This window comes from Leiobunum rupestre, chromosome 7, assembly GCF_980474605.1.
Source record: "Leiobunum rupestre chromosome 7, qqLeiRupe1.1.hap1, whole genome shotgun sequence".
NCBI lineage: Eukaryota > Metazoa > Arthropoda > Arachnida > Opiliones > Sclerosomatidae > Leiobunum > Leiobunum rupestre.
Window position 1 is genome coordinate 43,872,140 of NC_143390.1, and position 20,069 is coordinate 43,892,208.

The 20,069-nt window shown below is 36.3% G+C and overlaps 1 protein-coding gene across 1 annotated transcript; it reads right to left on the bottom strand.

The window, feature by feature from the left end:
- Positions 1 to 3,798: 3,798 nt before the first annotated feature.
- On the bottom strand, positions 3,799 to 16,598 carry LOC149936405 (uncharacterized). The gene is made up of 9 exons (XM_090154361.1): positions 16,467 to 16,598; positions 15,392 to 15,517; positions 15,149 to 15,312; positions 11,997 to 15,066; positions 9,851 to 11,362; positions 7,370 to 9,463; positions 6,948 to 7,289; positions 6,702 to 6,881; positions 3,799 to 5,367 (listed from the first exon to the last, which is right to left on the bottom strand). The coding sequence occupies exons 1-9, from the start codon at positions 16,489 to 16,491 to the stop codon at positions 5,294 to 5,296; spliced, it is 7,587 nt and encodes a 2,528-aa protein (XP_090010487.1). The 5' UTR covers positions 16,492 to 16,598; the 3' UTR covers positions 3,799 to 5,293.
- Positions 16,599 to 20,069: the final 3,471 nt, after the last annotated feature.

The following is a 20,069-nucleotide window of genomic DNA, read 5'->3' on the forward strand; positions in this document are numbered from 1 at the left end:
CGACAGGCTTAAGGCAGTTCGATATTCATGGTTGAAATTAATACAGTCATGATAATGCTGTTCTCACTTATGTAGAGCCGCCATTAATTAAAAGGGTGTATTTTGACGGCAACAATAAAACCTTTAAAAGTTGCAGATCACGAGGCAAAACACAACACGGTACTGCGAAAATATCATTGATCACTATGGGCGTCTTAATGTCATGGCCGACCTAAACGTGTTACTTTGGCCACGTAACACCGGCCACATCCACTAGCAAGAACGTTTCAACAAAGTCATTCTCCCCATAGAAGTTAGAGTGAGGAACGGAAAGTCGGTCGCATTTCCGATTTCAAATAGATTAGGCCTACTTTTCCGGTTAAAGTTTGTGACGTAACACGGTCATTTCTAAAATTGTCTGCTACAACTTCGCATAGATCTAGCTTGGTTAATAAAATTCTAAAGCCCAACAATTTAATTTTTATTGGAAATTATCGATTAATATCATACTTTTAATTGGTTCCAATCGACGATAAATAATTTATCGGTGATTGGAACAAATTAAATGTGTAAATAGGATGCAATGGAGACTAGCTAGAAAGGTACATAATTTTTTGCGTCAAACGCTAAGGCCTAAGATTTGATACATGTGTTTTCTGTTTAGATTCCTTCAACACATTCAAAAGTTCACGAAAACCATTACTTAATAATAATAAATATCTAATAAAATTAATTTAAATTAATGTAAATACTCTCATCAACATCCCGCGAAATCCTGATTCCAGGCTCATTGATTAAAGGGCAACGCAAGTGAGCCGGCATTTGTGTGAATATGTATGCAAAGTGTGAAATTTATGATAAACTCTGCGTGGTTTCGCCAGTACCGAATGGGGGTGTAGGGGGTTAAAAAGCACGTTGCTTTTTTTTTCCACAGAGCTTGCGTTGCCCTTTAAGAAATAAGAATCAGCTAATGAGAGTGTAGAAAATGAAATTATTTTCCTTTCTCAATCAGCCAATAGAAAGCCGGAACGCAACCGGAAGTAAATGGGCCTACCGCGTAGCTTTGAGACATGAAGATTATTTTAATGTCCTGTCGAGCCTATACTTTCCGTTCCTCTCTCTAATTTCTATGTTCTCCCAAAACAATGGACGCTTCAATAAAAGATACTCGTTTTCTACTCCCCTCTCCAAATTCATCTGGGAAGGAACTATTTCCGGTCGGTTGGTTAAACGGTTAGAATGGCTAGCCAAAAAGTCATATTTAAGCCAATTGGAGACGCGTTTTTGCCCTCATGAGAATTTTGCGTCAGATAAGAAACGCGTCGGCTCCCGTGTATAAGGAACATACTAATGTTAATTTTCGATAATATATTTTAAGGTAAAAAATATAATGTTACTAAAATTAATTATAAGAAGATAATATTATTATTATTATCATCCTCTTATGGTATAAATAATTAAAATTATACGGAATATTTTTATATTACCGGGCAATTTTAAGGGTTCTCATGGAGGCAGAGTTAATTCATTTCGTATAAAATTATCGTTCGGAAAAAGATGAAAACTAATTCCTTAGAACTAAACGTATTAGTTTTGCAGTACGGTATGAAACAAGTGTTTCCTTTTAAAAAGGTAACTTTTTTTGGCATGTTAAGGCTTAGCAAAAAACCGATGTTATTTTCGAGAAAAGTTTCCAGCTTCTAATAATTCAACAAGCACTATATAAATAGTAACTTATGAGTCCTGGCTGTCGGAAATATTACTTCTTGGCGATTTCTGGGAAGATGTTTTATTTAAGCGCCTATTGTAAGTATAATTTTGTTCTTGGCTTTGGCCAAAGATAATTTAAACTCGTACCCTAGATTCGAAATCACTCTCTCGCGCGTTGCCGATAGCGTTTACCCAATTCCCGCTGGAACTCAGAAAAAAAATCGCTCCATGGTTTGTGCCTTACCGCAACCAATGGAGCCCGATTTTTCTGAGGTCACGTGCCGGAAAAGGGTAAACGCTTCGTAACAAAACCGTCAATGGGAAAGCTCTCAGTATTCGAATCTAGGGTACGAGTTTAAATTATCTTTGCTATGGCCTACTCTTTTCCATATCAAAAGTGACATAATTAATTATATATAGCACTGCTAACTTAACTATTAATTAATGTTATAATTAATTATGTCACTTTTGATCATATATAAATAAAAATGTTTCAAAATGCCCGCCGAAATAATCGGAAATATTGCGTACATTTTTCAATTCAGGGGACGATTTTCCCGAAACGACTCTAGATGGCTCTGTGGCACCGAAGTTTGTCTGTTTCTTTGTAACGTTTGATACAGCGATGATACAGCCGCAAATATAGTAGTGGTTATATGGGTAAAATCTCCACCCACCCTACTGTATTTGAATTTATGTGAAACGAAATCTCCGGTTTTGCGCAAGGTTCCTAGATAAATCTCTTATATGGGTTTTGCGTACCTCCGCTTTTTTGTTAAACGTCGTCTGCAATACAGACCATTTAAAATCGAAAACAAGAACATGCTCAAGATTGTAGATTGGTTTTCATAAAATATCAAATTCTGTAGGCTGTATCGACATTTTTTATTCCACTTTTAAAGGGCCATAAAATAGTTTGAATTTTCAGAATGGGGCTATTCGCGACCGAAACGAGTCTAGGTGGCGTAACGGCGCTAGATTCTCCAAGGTAGCGCTTATAATTTAGTGTCTGCTACAGACAAATTTAAAAAGTCATAAGAACGTTTTTTACTTAAATAAACTTATCAAAATATAAGCAAACAATGCAAAAAAATATATTATAATGCAAGCTATACGCAAAAATCATTATTTACAAAGTAAAATTTACGAATAACGATGAGGAAAAACTAATAGCATCTGCTACTCTGCTTTATCACCGCTATCAATCAATGGCTAACCATAGGGGTAGTAGTGATAGTTCTCGGTCGGGATAATTAATTACATGTTTTGGGAAGAGAAAAGATATGCTTTAGTCATGTAATAGAAGGGGAGAATCCATAGAAATCTTATATCTATGGGAGAATCTATCTAAAATTAAACCCTGAATTTTTCAAACGATTCTGTGAGCCTTTAAATGACCTACAAAGTGGTCCGGAGTTTGAACCCCAAAATAACGGAGTAGTGTAAAATTATATTAAAATGCAAATATTAATCTTGTGATTCATCCACAATGTTGTGCTAAAATTTAATTCCCTTAAATACCTTCCTCCACCAAATAATGTTTTCTAATATGTTATTCCTCACTGCCGGAAGAGGGCGTAAGAATCGATAAAATAAATATGTTTAGAAAATCGCTATCCTTGCTCTTTCAACTTTACATATTTCGAAAAATTAGCGGGATCCTGCGAAGATGCATGTTTCAAAGGGGAAAAAAATATATTTTTATGCACCCCCCTAACTTTTATAATTGCAGTCAATAATGCTAATTTGAAATTAATTAAACCACAAAAATTGTCTATTGCTTTACAAAGTTGTTAATTAGTGACATGACACAAGATATTTTAAGTTTAAAAATTTTGTTAGCGAAGTTACTGCTAATATGACTTTTAAGGCATTTTTGGCTCTTGAGAAAGGGAGCACTGGGTTTGGGTTCAACTTTACACATTAATATAAATCGTACCATGTTAGTTCTAAAATAAAAATTTGGTCCATTCCAAAATATACTCTCAACTCTCAATTGACTCTGTAAGGGGCTATAGAGAATTATAAAAACCGCCCATCACTTGCTAAGAACAAAATTTATTGAAACATAAATATAAATTAATTTAAGATTTACGAAAAGCGAAACAATCATTCTGTGAGATGTTTAATGTTTGGTATGAAGTTCATTTTTTACAACAGACCATTTAAAAGCTGCAATCAGTGATTTTTCTTTACATAAGATGCAGTTTTTTTTTGCCACAAATATACAAATATATTCACACAGTGTACAAGTAGGGTAACCGTCCCTCCCAATTCTAAGAGAGATACGGTTCTACTTTTTATTTTTCTTCTCTCAATAACTAGAGAAGTCCATTCAAACACTTCCATTTTTGCAAAACTTAATCTGTGCACTTTTCATTATAATCTGCAACATGATTTCAGCTACGACATTCCTACATGAGGGGAAATCATTTTTTTGAGGAATTTGACGCTATTGCATATATTTGTTTGGTTTTTATTTCAATATCACCCCATCTAGATTTTTTGATAAAATCTTTATTTTGAGGTTCACTTTAGGTAAAATGTCTTTTTTAACTCGACTTTGAAGTAAGAAAGCGTTATATATTTACAAACTTTGCATCTTATTACAGTTATATAAAAACAAGGGACTGTACAATTTTATCTCTTAAGGGGTGGGAGGAAAATTTATCTTAAGGGGCGCATTTTTTTAAAAAGAGACTATTTTATGAATAATACCATATTTTTTCATTAGAATTGTGTTGTCTCTTTAACAGTGAAATAGAATCTCTTTTAAACTAAGCTTATTTACTAAAAAAATTCATTTTTTTTCAAAAGTTTATCTCTTACTTACATCTTAAAAGTGGCATTTACAAAAACAAAAAAAACTGGAAGTATAGTGAGCAATTTATCTGTAGGCAAAAAACACGCACGAAAAAATCTATGTCATTTACGCGCATTATATTATAAAGACAGGATTTTTCATTGCATTTCGGACAAAAATAAATGCAGTTTTTTTACTCTATTATTTGAAAATGATCACGCACGCACTTTTTTTTATACGGGTTATCGGAAACATTTTCTGACTATCTCCAAAAGTTCCTCCAGAAAAAGAGCTGGGTAGGAGGATAGGGGCAAAGAGAAAAAGGAACGAAATAAAATTCACTCGCAAAAATCTGTAGAACTCTTCAAGACTTCATTATACGAATAAAAAAGATGACACTAGTGGTCATAGAAGGAGAGGGAGAAAATTACGAGGAGTAACCGAAAAATTGTCCCGGTCAAGAAACTCCTCTTTTTAAAAATTTATTCTGGCATTTTAATTTTATAACGTTTACTATTTACAAAGTATCAAGAAGAGAAAAAGGAAATATTTATTCCTAGATTTAAAAAAAACACGCCAATTCCAGGCCTAGTTTGTGTTTTTTTGACTATTTTTCCTTTGCTCAAAATTAGTTTCTTTCTGAAGAGGGCATTTTACGAGCGGAAATCTTGGCATATCACCTCTCATTAGGTTTTTGGCTATTTTGACACCACAGACTGCAATTTCCCGCTCTTATGGCCCTAAATGCTGATCTCGACCCTGAAGTCTTATAATCAGAACGCAGTGTAGCAATATCTTGCGCTACCTATGGCTGTCTTTGGATATCCGTCTACGTTTTGTAGGTGGTGGTATTGTTAAAACACTTTCGCATTGGTCTGTAAAATAGGATTCACTATTAGTATGATAACTTTATGACTCTCACAAAAATTTAAAAACAAATTAGGGTTGGAAATAGGTACTCAATTAAAAAATTTACGTCAACAGTTTGAAACAACGTTTTCAACTAAATTATTCCACATTTAAACTAAATTTATCCTAATTATGTATACCAATAAAAATTTAGGGTTGTTACAAAATTTTCACATTCAAATTCCCTGACCAATTTAAGAGATTTTCCCCTACTTTATAAGGCCAAAATTTTTATTTTACACAGGGTTGCCACAGTTTTTTAACTATCAAATTCTGACTTTTCCAGGTTTTCCCTGACCATCTCCGGAGGTTTTCCCTGACTTATTTTGTGCCAAGATTTTGTATTTTTATCTTATATTTTAGTAAAAGTTTCCTACTGGCAATCAAAATTAATTTCCCTGATTTTTAGACTAATTTTTAAAATTCCCCGAAAATATTATAACTACATAATTTTCTACTTTTCAACTAGTTTAAAACAAATAAAAAACTCAATTCAATCTATCATTATGGAGCTCGGTTTGTAAATAAAGTGACAAGGTTCTGCCCCTATATTGGTACAGAGACTTAAAATTTGCTGCCTTTAGAGAGGATATACTTTCTAGCATTATTGCAATTTATGTATAAAGTTCATAACAATAGTCACCCAGACTATATATTGATATTGTTCCCAAAGGGTAACACAGTTCATAATTATAATACGCGGGGTAGTGGCAATAACTTTGAATAGTAAAAGTATCAAAGAAAATGGGATTAAACTCTGGCATTCTTTACCGAATGAAATTAAGAATTGTGGAAATTTAAAAATATTTAAAAGAAGTGTCTTGGATTATTGGTCAAATAATGATTTAAATTAACTAATATTAAATTAATTTAACGTGTCAGACCCTTTTGTAAAGCAGTGTAACTGAAAAGGATATCTGAATAAAAAGCTTTTATTATTATTATTATTATTATATTCAAATTTCCGGACTTTTCCAGAAATTACAGGTTTTCTAGGTACCGTGGCAACCCTGTTATATTATAATTTTATTAGAAGTTAATAAATTTAAATGGACTTATATTTATGTAAAAAGGTTATTGCAATGTTGAAAAAATTATCCAAACTTTCCAGGAAATAAATGATAATCATAGAATTTGTCTAGAGTAAAATTACCTTCAAAAAGTAAGAATATTGAATTCCCTGCTTTTCCCTGATGTTTAAAAATATCTTTAAAATTCCCTAACCTTTCCCTGACTTTTTAGGCCCATTTTTAAATTCCCTGACGTGTGGCAACCCTGTAAATAATATCTTTTAATTTACCTGTCGAGCCACCAGAACGCGTTTTTCGTTTAGCCGGTTGAGGTAGTTCGAACGAGCTTTCCTCTTTACCTTGGGCAGGTATAGGAGAGAAGGCAGTTGGAATACTGGGTGAGCCAGCCACTGAAGGTGAGGTGCTATCACTGTCTTTCGCTTGACTGGCCCCCCGTGATGTAGATCTCACTACAAATAAAACAACATCAATCATTCATGTTTAAAAGATAATTTTGTAACTAAACAATCCACTACCTTGGTACTTTTTTACTTTTTCTCCAGTTTTATCACTTTCAGTAACGCTTCGCACTCTTCTTCCATCTCGAAAGACAGGTTTTCTGATGACGCTCACCTTCGTTCTACTTTCACTTAAGGTAGTTTTTCTTTTCCACTTCCTTGTACCAACTCCACTATCCGATACCTCATCGGAATCATCCTTATTTGTGAGTTGTTGCTTTTGAACCACATTTCGAGAATTTCGGGTGCGTATAAAAGTCTTATCCTCTTCAGCGGGAGTATGGGCACCGCTTAATTTAGCTCTTGACTTGTTTACTAATTCGCTTAGAGAAATCTCATCTTCACTGGAGGACTCATTTCCTAATTAATGAAATTGTAAAAAGAGGGGGTTTAAAATTGGCACTTGACCTTTTTAAAGGCTAAAACAAATTAAGAAATACCTTTCGTCTTTCCTTTTCTATACATTTCTTCTTGTCTCTTTTTGACCCAGTTAATTTTTTCTCCATCTTTCTCTAAAAATTTATTATTTCTGTCGCTCATAGGGATTTGATCTTCTTTGACCCTGTTAGTTATGGTTCTTTTTGGGCTGTCTTCCACTCCCATGCAAGCTTTTATGAGTTCAGCCGCATTTTCTGAGCATTTCCTTTTTAAGGGTTTTGAGAATGTGACTGATCCTTTTACATCTTCGGTCAATTTAGTTACAGGTTTCATATCTTCATCGTCATCATCATCATCATCATCAATGACAACCACCTCAGGGGGAGACTGTTCATCAGATTGAGCCGTGGTAGATTCATCCCCAGTTGAGACTGCGGGGTTGTTGGAGAGTTCCGACGGTGAACTATTCCTTGGACGGACAGTTTCTGGGGAAAGAGGTGGTGCTTCGGAGACAGTGTCTGAGGAGGCATTTGAAGTGGTAGCGCTACAAATTTTTTCCTCTATAACCTCTAAATCAATTTCTTCCACTTTAACAGTTGGATCTGCAGTCTGAGAAACTTCTTTCTCACCTTTCAAATCTACAATAAAAGTATCTTTCTTAGAGGATTCGTCTATATAATCTTTTTCTATTTTAACTAATTCACCACTATTATGCTCTTCAATTTTTATTTCTTGAATGCCCAAAGGTTCAGTCAGATTCTGAGAATTATTCAATGTAACAGTCTGCGGTATATCAACCTTCTTTTCACTTGTTTTTTCACCTAATTGACTAATATTAGGGAAAATTTTGTTATCAGGGTGATCCCTGATTTCCATAACTTTCTCCGGTAATATCTTATCCGTGACTTTCTCTTTCTTCAACGAATCTAATAAAACTTGGGTGGAAGAGGTACTACTCTCTACCTTCCCAGTTTCTTCAGCAGTTGCATTGGTACCACTTCCTCCTATTAAAACGTTTTGTTCCTCTACATTTTCAGGCTGGTTTGTTGAAGGACCAACTTCTTCAACTGGTTTACTTCCAATCACGCTACTGGTTGGACCGAGAGTAGGAACAATTTTTAAAGTTGACGAAGCGCCTGTCATGACTACCGATTTTACCACAACTGTCGTTGTTCTAGGACTTGTTTGAGATATTGTAGTGGGTGAGTTGGTGCTTTTTACTTTGGATACGACCAACCGAACCGGAGTTGGTGAGCTGGAAACGCTTCCCGTTGAAGTGGATGATGACGCTGATGGTGAGCCTGAACCTGGTAGTAGCCCGTGAGATGACTGAGATGATTGCCCAATAATTTCAAACAAGGTAGAACTGCTTGAACGACCAGAGAAAGCGGGCGAGCAGGATGAAGGTAATGCCACTAATTTGATTGGGACTGATTTAGCCGATTGCTTTAAAGGGACCATCATACTTCCAGCCGGGGCATTTGACGAAAGCAAGGAATGAGGATGCCCTGAGCCAGAAGCGCTCTTGAATATCAGCGTAACTTTTCCCTGTTCACCGCAACTGAAAACCCCTCTATTACAAGCCAAAAGGGTGTTTAGCGAAGGATTTAAGACAGGATTATTCATTGTCGTAATGGATGTTTGAGATGTTGAGGCTGTAGTAATGCTAGTGACAGTAATTCCTTCAGATTTAGGTAAAACTGAAATAAGTTTAGTCTGAAAAGCTCCCTGCGTTTCTGGCACATCCGTCCCTCCTTTGTTTTCGGTAGAATTTTGAAGAGATACACTCGAAATGTCTTGAGCACAGCCATTTACGGTTATGGCAGAACCAGAAGAGACAGTCAAACTTGGGGCCACCGAAATCATGGAAGACTTGGCTTCAGTAATTGCATAAGGTATAGAGGTGGCCACAGACGGAACAACGGAATAAGAGACACTGCTCACTTTACTATTTTCAGTTTTTATATTGCACAAATTTGAGGAAAGTAAAGAGTTTGCCAATGATACGCAAGGTTCCTTCAAAGCATTTATATCGCTCTTGTTTTCTGGGTTATCAATTTGTTTCACAAAAGAAGCAGTTTCTATCTCCTTTTTCACATTCGAAACTGGATTCCTGTCATCCTTCGCCAATTTATTTTCAGGATCCAAAGGAATTTCTAAAAATATTTAAAATTATTATCAGACAAAATATGTATTATTAAACCAGCTCCTAAGTCATTAAAAATAAATAAATTTAAAAGATACTCTAATAATGCAATTTAAACTATAAATTAAAAACACTACATAAAATATTGCTTAACAACTAGTCTTGCCCTCTCTAGTAGATCCATCATCAGCTAGTTTCTAACTCTACCATGAAAATTTTAGGAGCGGCAAAACTATTCACGCAGCTTTTATAATATAAGGAAAAATAAAATTTTTACTGTGTAATTAAAGTGGCATTTAAATTTATTTTAATCAGATATAGAAATAAAGCTATAAAAATCATTAGTTTTCAGACTATTAAGATGAAAAATATTAAATATAGATAAAAAGAAACCCACTTTTACAGGGAATGGTATCTTCTTTCGGTTCATTAACAACAACTGTCTTTGATAGAATGTTACTTGAATTGGATACAGAAACATCCAGAATTGCATTTTCCATTTTGGTAACACATTTTGGGTTAGTAACTGCTGTATCCCGTGATAAATTTTTCACTTGGTCTTGATCAGGTTGAGGGTTTTTTAATTCGTCTTTCTTCAACTTATGAGTAATGTTATTGCGAAATGGTTTGTTCTGAGACCAAAAGTCATCCAAAGAATCAATGCTAGACTCTTCACTAAACCCGTTTTCTGTGACTTTACTATCTTTAGTTTCTTTTGCATTTTTATTTTCTGTCGGACACAATTGCCTTTCTAACCCAGAGTCTATTTTGCTATCGCGTGTCAAGCTATGATTAAAATACACGCACTGCGGTACCTCATTACTCGTAGAAGCTAAAGCCGATGATTTAATGTTAATTACTTTACTCCCAATGGCAAATATTTTAGTCGGATAAGATGCGGGACTTGTAGATTCTACAGGCAGCGAATTGTTTGTATTACTTAAAGTTAACATTTCATTCGAAATATCTTTGTCAAAGTTAATGAGGGAAGGAATGGGCATGCTCTCCGGAGAGCCAATCGCAGTTGATGTTGATGACGTTACACTTATACCCGTCGTGACTGGAACCAAAGGCACTTCTAGGACTCGGGAAACGCATTGTTTTAAAGGTACAGGGTCAATACCAACAAGCTTAGTTTGAAACGGGGATGAATTATCTCTTTTAAAGTTTACAAGGCACACAGTATCAGAGGGGCGATTGTCATATACACTAACTTCCCTTTCGTGAATGGAAGAATCAAGATTCTTCGTAACAGGTCCATCACAACGCTCAGGTAATGATACTTCGCGGCTTTCACAAACCACGTAGCTTGTTGTACTTTGCATGTGATTAATATTTTTTGTGTCCAGAATAGAAGATTTTGCATCTTCCTTCCTAGAAGTGAATAATTGCGAAGTTGAAATGACTGATTGCGTTTTTTCAGGCCCTGGTAAAGAAACTTTAGCCTCTTTTGCCGCATTTTTAGCATCCTTAGAGTCCACTTTGCTGGCTTCTCCGTCAGAAATTGTTTCACTGGGACTTGCGCCGTTTTCCACACCATTTCCATGAGGTTCCAGTTTTTGAATAATATTACCCACATTGTTGCCCTCTTCAAGAAGGGCTTCTTTCACTTCTGGAGAACAAGATCGGCTGGTCTCTTTCTCAGAGTCATCGAATAGCTCATCCGGAAGAGTTTCTTGAATTTCTACTTTTCTCAACATGCTCGATGGTAGCTGAAGCGAATGACTAGGCTCTGGAGGCAATTCAAGCAAGGATGATGACACTGTGTTGGTTGTTGATGGGATATTGGGTTTAGTCTCCTTTATAGTTTCAGAAGATAATGGCCTCTTAGTATCGTCTTTTAATTGGCTAAGACCTAAAGATTGAGGTAGGTGGGATTTTGAAGATTGCTCATTGTCCAAATCCTCACCTACAAAAAGAACAAATATAATTTATTGAAAAAATTATATTATATTATTTTAAATATAAACATAATATTATAATGAAATTAAATTAAAAGAAGCAAAAATGGAAGCTTAATTTTTTAGGACATGACCATTAACCAATAAGAATTTCCAATATAAAAATATGATTATTTTTTTAAAATTGATGCTGATTCTAACTTTTTCTTTAAAAAGTTTAAATAATTACCGGGCATAAATCTATTGACAAAAACTAAAACCAGCTTTATTTGATTATTTTTCCTTAGAATTTAAGGAATCTATAAATCATTATTTAAACTAAAAAACTTTATATATATTGTTTTTGTGAGACACAAAACTTTCCATATGTTGAAGGAACGAATTGATCGCTTTAAAATTTTAGTTTGCATGTGAAAATATGTTATTATAAGGTTTCAAATGCAAGTAAATAAGACTCAATTACGCACAGAAAATGCTCAAATAGAACTTTAGCTTTAACCTACACCTTGGGAAAAAGAATTAATTTGAAAATTTGATGAGAATTAAATAACTTCAGGTAACATAGTGCTTGTTAATGCTGGTTTTAGATGAATTTTTGGCGGCATAAATTTATACATTTTGAATTCTTTTCAAATATAATACCTTCATGCTCCTTGGACAAAACAGGCAAACAGATTGGCGGAGGTAACTTAGGTATAGGTCCTTTGCTACCCCCAGGAACTCTTTTAGCATCTGAAGAGGAGCACTCCACAGTAGAGATTGTTTGAATATTCTTTAAATTTTGGGGAATAGGTAGAGGAATAGGGGTGGGAGATTTCCTAATCGATGTGGGTACAATATGGTTTACTGTCCTTAATTCAGGATAAGCGCAGGGAGTAACTCTATCGACTGAAGCTCTTTTTTCTAGTAATTCTTCATTGCCTATAAAGTCTTTCGACATATCAGTCACTGAGGCAATGGAAGATTTGTTATTATTGTCCACAGGGTTTGAATTAACGGTAGTAGTTGACACGCGAAAGGCTTGTAAATCTATCGCGTTACTCGATGTGACTGTATGAGTGCTTTTACCGCCATCTGTCGTTTGTACCATGGATCCTCCCGATAGAAGTTTTTGCTCTCTTATCCTATCATTCAGCGTAGCGCCATAGAGTTTTGCTTTTCGGTACTCTCTGATAGACTCGCTCTTTGAAAACGTCAACTTTCTGTTAACATCATCTTTCTGACTACTAGAATATTCATTCGAAACCCCTTTAAATAGCTTTGAAGAGCGAATTTTCTTTTGATCACCCTTGAAATTATCAGCAAGATGGTTGGGTGGTTCAGAGATGCCAGACATAGAGGCTTCTTTTCTAGGACTTACAACCACCGCCGCATTTGGACCTCTCAGTGAGATGTGTAATGGTGGAACTTTGGGCTCAATTCCATGATTCTTCCTGGCACTGAGAATGGGACTAACGAATGAACTTTCCATTTTACCGCTACTACCCATTGACATTGGCTCCCCCATTGTCTTATTTCTTTTCTCTTTAACATCGAGATCTTTAGAATCTTTAATTGTCCTTGGATCAAGTTTCAGACGTAGTTTAAGTTCACCCTGAGTTGAACACGTACTAGACACAGATACAGCCGTTGCTGGAGAAGGAGACGCATTTATTGTGGTCGTAGACGTACTCTGGGTGCTACTACCAATTGTGACACTAGATTGCGTTACTGAATTTGACACGTCAATATCAGAGTTTGTTAAATGATCACTGACAGTAGTGACATCCGCATTACTTTCTTTAACCATTTCAGAGGGTAAGAATTCGGTTGAAGATTGAGAAATGTCCGTGTTGGATTTACTAATGCCAGAATCGGTATCGGAAAAGACATTAAGACACGTATCTTTACTGTCAGAAAGGCTACGTTCAGATTGTCCATTTTCTGATGTTTCAGTTTCCACCTCTGGATAATGTAATGAGTCTGCAGATTCTTCCTCTTCATCGCTAGGCATTGGTTCTAAATGCCCAGTAAAAGGGTTAATAAGATGTTTTGTTTTATTATCAGCGGATGCCGGTGAAACTGGTGAAGTTAGACTATCCAGATGACTCAAGACCATGGGCTTTCTATGAACAACGCTATCAGTGTCTTTTAGCAGACTAGATGCCAATCTCGCAGCCAGGCTGCTTTGTGCGTTGGCAGCGAAAGTAATAGACGCATGCGCGTGTGTGGTTATTTGGGAAGTTGGATGTTGAAGTTGTCGAACCATTGGGGGTGATCCTACCGGGTAACGTGACAACTGAGCATTTGCCATGTCTACCTGCGGTTGGCCCTGAGCTTGAGGGTGGATTACAGGGACTTGAGGTATATTGCGGTGCGTGGTGGACAAACCAGTTTGATGATGTTGAGAGGCTGCTTTTGTAGTCTCAAAATCGTTAGAAGACTGAGTTTTTGAAACGAAAGAACTGGACGGGGGCTTGTTTGTTTGTAACGGGAATGGAGAATTCCCTCCAGTGGGAAGATATACGGAAGGTTGCCCAATACCCATTTCTTCCGATATAATCACACCACCCGGTTTGTCTTTGGGCCGACGAGGTTTCCTCTTCTTCTTCTGAGATTGGCCATTATCATCTGGCGCAGGAGGAGGCAGCATTTTCGTTGGCGTTTGACGATGAGAGCTTCCAGTCCCTTGAGCGTCGCTCTGTAATAAATTAACTAGAAGGGGACTTGACAGTGCAATGTTCGCTCTAATGGACGGGGATGAACTAGTGACAATCGACGCTGCCGCAGTCGTTATTCTAGAAACTAGGTTACTCAAAACTGCCGCAGAGTTGGGTATTTGAACTGGGGATGCTGACGTTTGTGGAGATGTTGAAGAAGGCGAAGGCAAAGAATGGTCAAACGCTTGATTCAGTGTCTGTGGAGAAGCGGCGAGTGAAACATTTGGTGATGATAGGGGTGTTTGAACAACCGGGCTGTTTACCGAACTAGTCACGGTAAAGTGGGAATACTGAGGCGATGAAAAGTTTAAAGATACACCACCTACAGTCGTTGATGTAGTAGTTGCAACCAAATTCGGGTGCAAAACGGTCGTAGAATGCAAAGTCACACCACCACTTATGTTACTAGCATTGCAGTTAGCACCGCTATTATTACTGCTATGCTTCGTATTCATTGCATGAGTCATACTTGCAAATGGAAAAGGCCCAAAATTTGATTGAGGCCTTCCAGGGTTACTGACTAAAAGCCGGTTTGCCTTTGAAATAACAGTCCCGGCAGAACTCGCAGCCAAGAATGGCAAATCCGAACTCGCCGGCGCCACCACATTTGGGGAACGAAATCCGATATCCCTTGACACCGGAAGCGCGGCTGGAGAAGATATCCTTCTTTTCGGTACTTGTGAAGTAGAGGCCTCAGATGGTAATGACAGCCGGTGGTCCAAAGAATTACCTCCATCTTCCAAAGAGATAGCAGAAACTGAAGAGGCAGCTGCGGCAGCCACTGGTGGCATAGGACTGCTACCTTGTTGACTCAGATATTGCACAATATTCTTTGTTCTGGCCTCGGCATTGCTTGGACCTGGCTGACTATCAGAGACCAAGAGATCACACGGTTGATTGGCACTGGAAGTTGATGATGAGCCAGCTTCTGCAGCTTGAGTATTTTCATCTGCTTTGCTCAACACAATCTCTCTAGTTTCACCATATTGGCCAGCCAAGGTTAAAGATATTATCTGAAATCACAATAATTAATAATCAAAAAATTTAATTAAATAGAAAAAAGGTTGCAAAAATAATGAAAAAACAATATCTTACCCGGTCCCCCTCAGTTTGCACAGATAAAATTCCAAGCTGCCGGAGGGCTTGGTCACCTTGTTCGGCCAATTGACGTAACCGAGCTGCGGCTTCTTTTGGAATACTGAATGTTACTCGAACACTGTTCCATGGTTCTACTTTCCTTACCCTCAGAGGCTTCTCAGCTGTAATTTATATATAATAAAAAATACTATTAAGCTTTCTAATATCAAAAAGTATTTTCTAGCTACACATTTAATATACCTTTTGATATGAGACTCTGAAGCTTACAGACAAGACTCTGCAAGCGTTTAGGAAAAGCAGGATCACGAATATCTCCTTCACAGGTTAAAACTGTTGTTGTTAAGGAGTCATCGTCGTCTTCCATATCTTTAATATAAAATGAAAAAAAGTCTAAATAAAACTACAACAAAAATCATTCAAATTGGAAAAGTGGTCAACAAATAAAACATGAACAGAGCTAAAAAAACGTAAATGTAATATCTAAAAAGAAATATGTACCAACAAAATTGAATAGCCTATATTATAGTACTTTGGGCTTATAAAATTACATGTGAATGGAATTGAATACAAATTAAAACTCATTATGTAAATTATGTCATCATAATTCTCTGTTTAGGTTAAAATTCTTAAACTTATAGGTAGACAAGAAATTGAGTGCAATTTCTATATTTGAGAAGGAAGCCAGTGAATAAGTATGCCCCAGGGAGAAAACCTTAGCCCTTTGTAAAAGATAATTATACTAGTCAGGACATATAACATTAGTACGAAACATTTACGTTATTGCATATTATTTATACGACTCTCAAAACTAATTGTTAAACAATAAAACCCAAATTAATGTAGAAAACCATTAATTTTAGATTAAGGAGTAAAGGCCTCGGTCAATGATCAATTTCGACCGAAGATTAGGCTTAGATATAACTAGATAGGCCTAGGGGAGGAACTACGCTAAATATTTATTTTCTCGGGCTTTAGGCAATCTGCGTTTGAAAGTAGGAGTGGGTTTATAGAGGAGAAAAATGCGTAAGTTTAATTTTTAGACATTTCTGGGAGGAGAAGTGACGGAATAATATTTAAAATTAAAGTAAATAACAAAGCCAAGGCTTCGTTTTATGGGCTACGGTTTCGAGGACGACCGACGACTCGATGCCTCAAAGCCGTATGCATTGAATCTATTAAGACTTTCCCAGAGCGAGTCTTAGGAAAGATCGAGGATATTTTTGGAATCCTAAACAACTAAATTTTAAAACTAAACTTTTCTGTAGAATATGAAACTCTAATATTGCTATTTTAATCAAGAAATTACAAAACTAACCTGGAAGTGATATTTTTTCAAGCATAATACATTTCTACTGACGTGCGCCATGAAACAATAACATAATCCGCCATTTGCAACCATACTACTGCGCAAGTCAAGGAATAAAATCATCTTTTCCTCAAGGAGGCGCTACAGTACGAAATTAATTAGCACCGGCTAAAATATTAGTTTTAAAACTTTAAAGACTCAATAACAACTTCGAATACTCTTCAGTTACGTTATAATCAATAATCAGTTACATTTAAAATATAAATATTTAATTCGCTTTAACCATATAACCGTTTTCTTCTATCTTTAAATAATTATATTCAGTGGCCTACGTGACAATTATAAACATTGACAATACGTTTAAAAACAGTAAACGACAATTAAGAGCAACGTAACAATATAAAATAATTTTTTTTCGGAATATAAATAAACTTATTCAAATGATACAATAAATAATACAATTTCTACAATCTCTAAACATATTATTAGAGCTGTAAATAGTAAATAGATGGCGTAAGGGGCTCTATCGCCCGTGATTCTCAACGAAACCCCCGTCCCATAGGTCGATTTCAAAAGGTGTGGCTTAAAATATTCGCGAAAAAAATTTAAAATTTTGGAGCGTGCCTACTTCATGTTTTCGTCTGCTCCCATTTTGCTTTATTGCAGAAATATTTTCAAACATTTTCTTCCTGCCCATCTGAAATTAATGTATAATAAGAACTCAGTCTTTAATTTTCAATACTCATATGTAGCAACCTATGAATAAAAATTAGGTTGCCTTTAGCGGCCCGATACTAAAACGAGCAAACGCTATGGACGGTTTTAATCAACTTTTCCTGTTTTTAAGAGACATATTTCGACTTATATCCGATACCATAAGTAACATAACAACAAAAAGTATGACACTTCCTATTGCTTTAATTTTAATTTTCTAACCGAACCTTTTTTCGGCACCAATAGTATCCGATACTCTCTTCAAGCTGTGACTTGGACTCGCGACTTACCGTTTTGGATGACTACTTTTTGATAAAAATTTAAGTCTAATTTCGGAGAGCACGTTCTGGAGTCGCGATGGCCTTTGGCTTTGTTTTGAAGCCCGCGTGCGAATCATGCGTGATAAAAAAACATGAGCTCGTGGCGCCGATAAAAACTTTTTTATTTTTATCATTTTAGCCTAATATTTCGCCTAGCTATCGGAAACCAGATATTCGGATTAGCGGAAGTCTCTCATATTTTAAGCATATAGGTCTCTGTGCTGAGAAAACATATTGATTACGCAATAACTATGAAAATCAGTTTGGTTGTAAATCTCGTTAATTTTTTTGTAATTATGTTACTTATGCCGATACGTAAATCTAGTAAATTAATTTTCAATAAAATCCATCAATTTTCAAATTAATAAATTCCGCATACTATAAACTGCCGGAATGATTCTGATGATATTAAACGCACTCTCGCAAGCTCAAAATTTGTGTTAGCGTTGAGTTCGGGACTACTTATTTTCTTTCAACTGTTTCCATTGGATAGTAGCGGCAATGAGAGTAGCGGAGGTTTCTCTAACTACGCTGTACAGCCAAAGGTTGCGGAGAGAGGATTTTCAGCCCCCTGGAGTGACTGATTTTTAACTCTTTGGGGCATATAGTTCATTCCTCCCCACATATACTTTTACTCTAAGGTTCGACTTTCACAATAAAGATTGAAGTGAGATTGGAATAGCTCGTAGCATGAGTCTCGTTAGACTCCATCGCCATCTATTTTTAATAAAAGAACTAAAAGCTACCTATGTGAGAAAATTCAGCTGGCTTATTATCCTCCTTGGCGGAACCACTCTACGGCCTCTCATTGGCTGAAGGTTCAAAACGAACCGGTGACAAGCTCGGCCGTAGGCGGTAGCATTCTAGTTACCTATGAGATTTCTATGGTTCCAGAGCTCAAATGTTACACTTTTTACTCCTCCTCGAAAGGAGGTGTTGACTCTGTTGAGGGAGTAATCTAGCTTATATAGAAAATTCGTCTGCTTAAATTTCGTTTCATGAAAACATGACGGGTTTTGAACATCTTCACATGTGGCAAGCTTTTAATAACGAATATCCAATTGTTAAATGCTAGTTAATGACTTTAAAAGTCGCTTGATGACTTAGGCCTAAGGTGGTGCCTTGGGTATTAGCCTAGCTGATTATTATTATTGTTAAATAAATAAGAAAAATGACTCATATATTGATGACCTCACCACCGGTCACCATCTTAAAAACGAAACAAATAAATAACGTTTAACCTTTAACTACTCCCTTCTTACTTCAACTCATTTTTTTCGTCTAGATAGAATTGGAGTAAAATGACGTCATAGGGCTACATTTTTTAACCTGCTCAAAAAACCCAGAACAGGCGAAAAAAACCACCTATATATGTCTATATAAGCAGACGATTTTACCAGTTTACCGCCTTACTCCGTCTTTTGAGGAGCAGTAAAAAATGTAGCTAGACGAATAGTTCGCGGTGTACATAAATTATCTCCACCAGTACAAGCGAATAGTTTAAATTCAGCGTAAATGGAGTACACCTTTGTTCCAGAACAAGCGAAAAGTATCCACCTAATGTGAAACAGTATTCCACGAGAACTGCTCTCGGTCGATATGTCACTTTCGGATAACTGAACAGGTATCAGACAGCGCAACCCAAAGAAAAACAAAACTATAGTGTCAGGTCAGCGTAACTTGTAAGTATATAATATTGTAACAATATTATTGACTTATGGTAGTAGAACTATTTTAAAGGGGCTCCAAAGTTCGGTGAAAAAAAAAAGAAAATTGAGCATGCTTTTCATCCCCGAACTACCCCTCACCCGGCCTTGGCAGAGGCGGGCAGAGTCAACCGTAAATTTCGCACTTTACTGACTTTACACACATTTTGCCACCGAACTTTGGAGCCCCTTTAAAACATCGTCTGGTAAGACGCGTTACGACTTGTTTTTATAATAACTGGCGCCAATCATCCCTATCTTCTGTTAAACCATGTGGCAAATATGTTAAATTCGTTGATCCACCACAGACAAGTCATGGAAGTTAGGGTCGTTGTTGTTGTTGTCAATTTTATTAAATCAATAGGCCTTTCTATAAAATAAGCTAATCTTGCTGAACTTGTTTTTATGTAGCTCATTCGTCACGAAATACGTTAAAGTTCAGTTCAGTTTATGCTTAAAAACCGGGTACCTCGTCGAATTTACTCTTATGTCCAGGGCTTTCCGTAGTAAAACGTCATCGATACGTCACCCGTGACGTAGCAGCAATTATATGAAAACCGCAAGGCTAATGTTACTCTATAGAAAGGCCTATTAAATTGAAATACTAATTTGATATGTGTTGTTCTTTTTTATCAAATTATACTTTAGATAGTCTTAACAAGAATGAATTCAGTTTAGTCAGAGCGCATGGTTACAAAAAACACCCGAATTGTTCGGAATTAGTAGAAAGCTCTGAAAATTGATATACACGTTCCTTGAACTATACTCTCGACTACCTAATTTTTATTTTTCAAAAAAGCCTACTGGGAAAAAGTTTATAAGCAAAAAAACCCGCTTGTTGCCGAGGTCGTACGCATCTTCATTACCTCTCC

What these genes read in the sequence shown, in the direction of transcription:
- LOC149936405 (XM_090154361.1), bottom strand. Translation starts at nt 16,491, where the DNA reads ATGCTTGAAAAAATATCACTTCCAG. An exon ending in TGCAAACTGAGGGGGACCGG is followed by an intron (nt 15,067 to 15,148) that starts GTAAGATATTGT and finishes TTGTGATTTCAG; the next exon opens with ATAATATCTTTAACCTTGGC. An exon ending in AAAAGTAAAAAAGTACCAAG is followed by an intron (nt 6,882 to 6,947) that starts GTAGTGGATTGT and finishes TTTTATTTGTAG; the next exon opens with TGAGATCTACATCACGGGGG.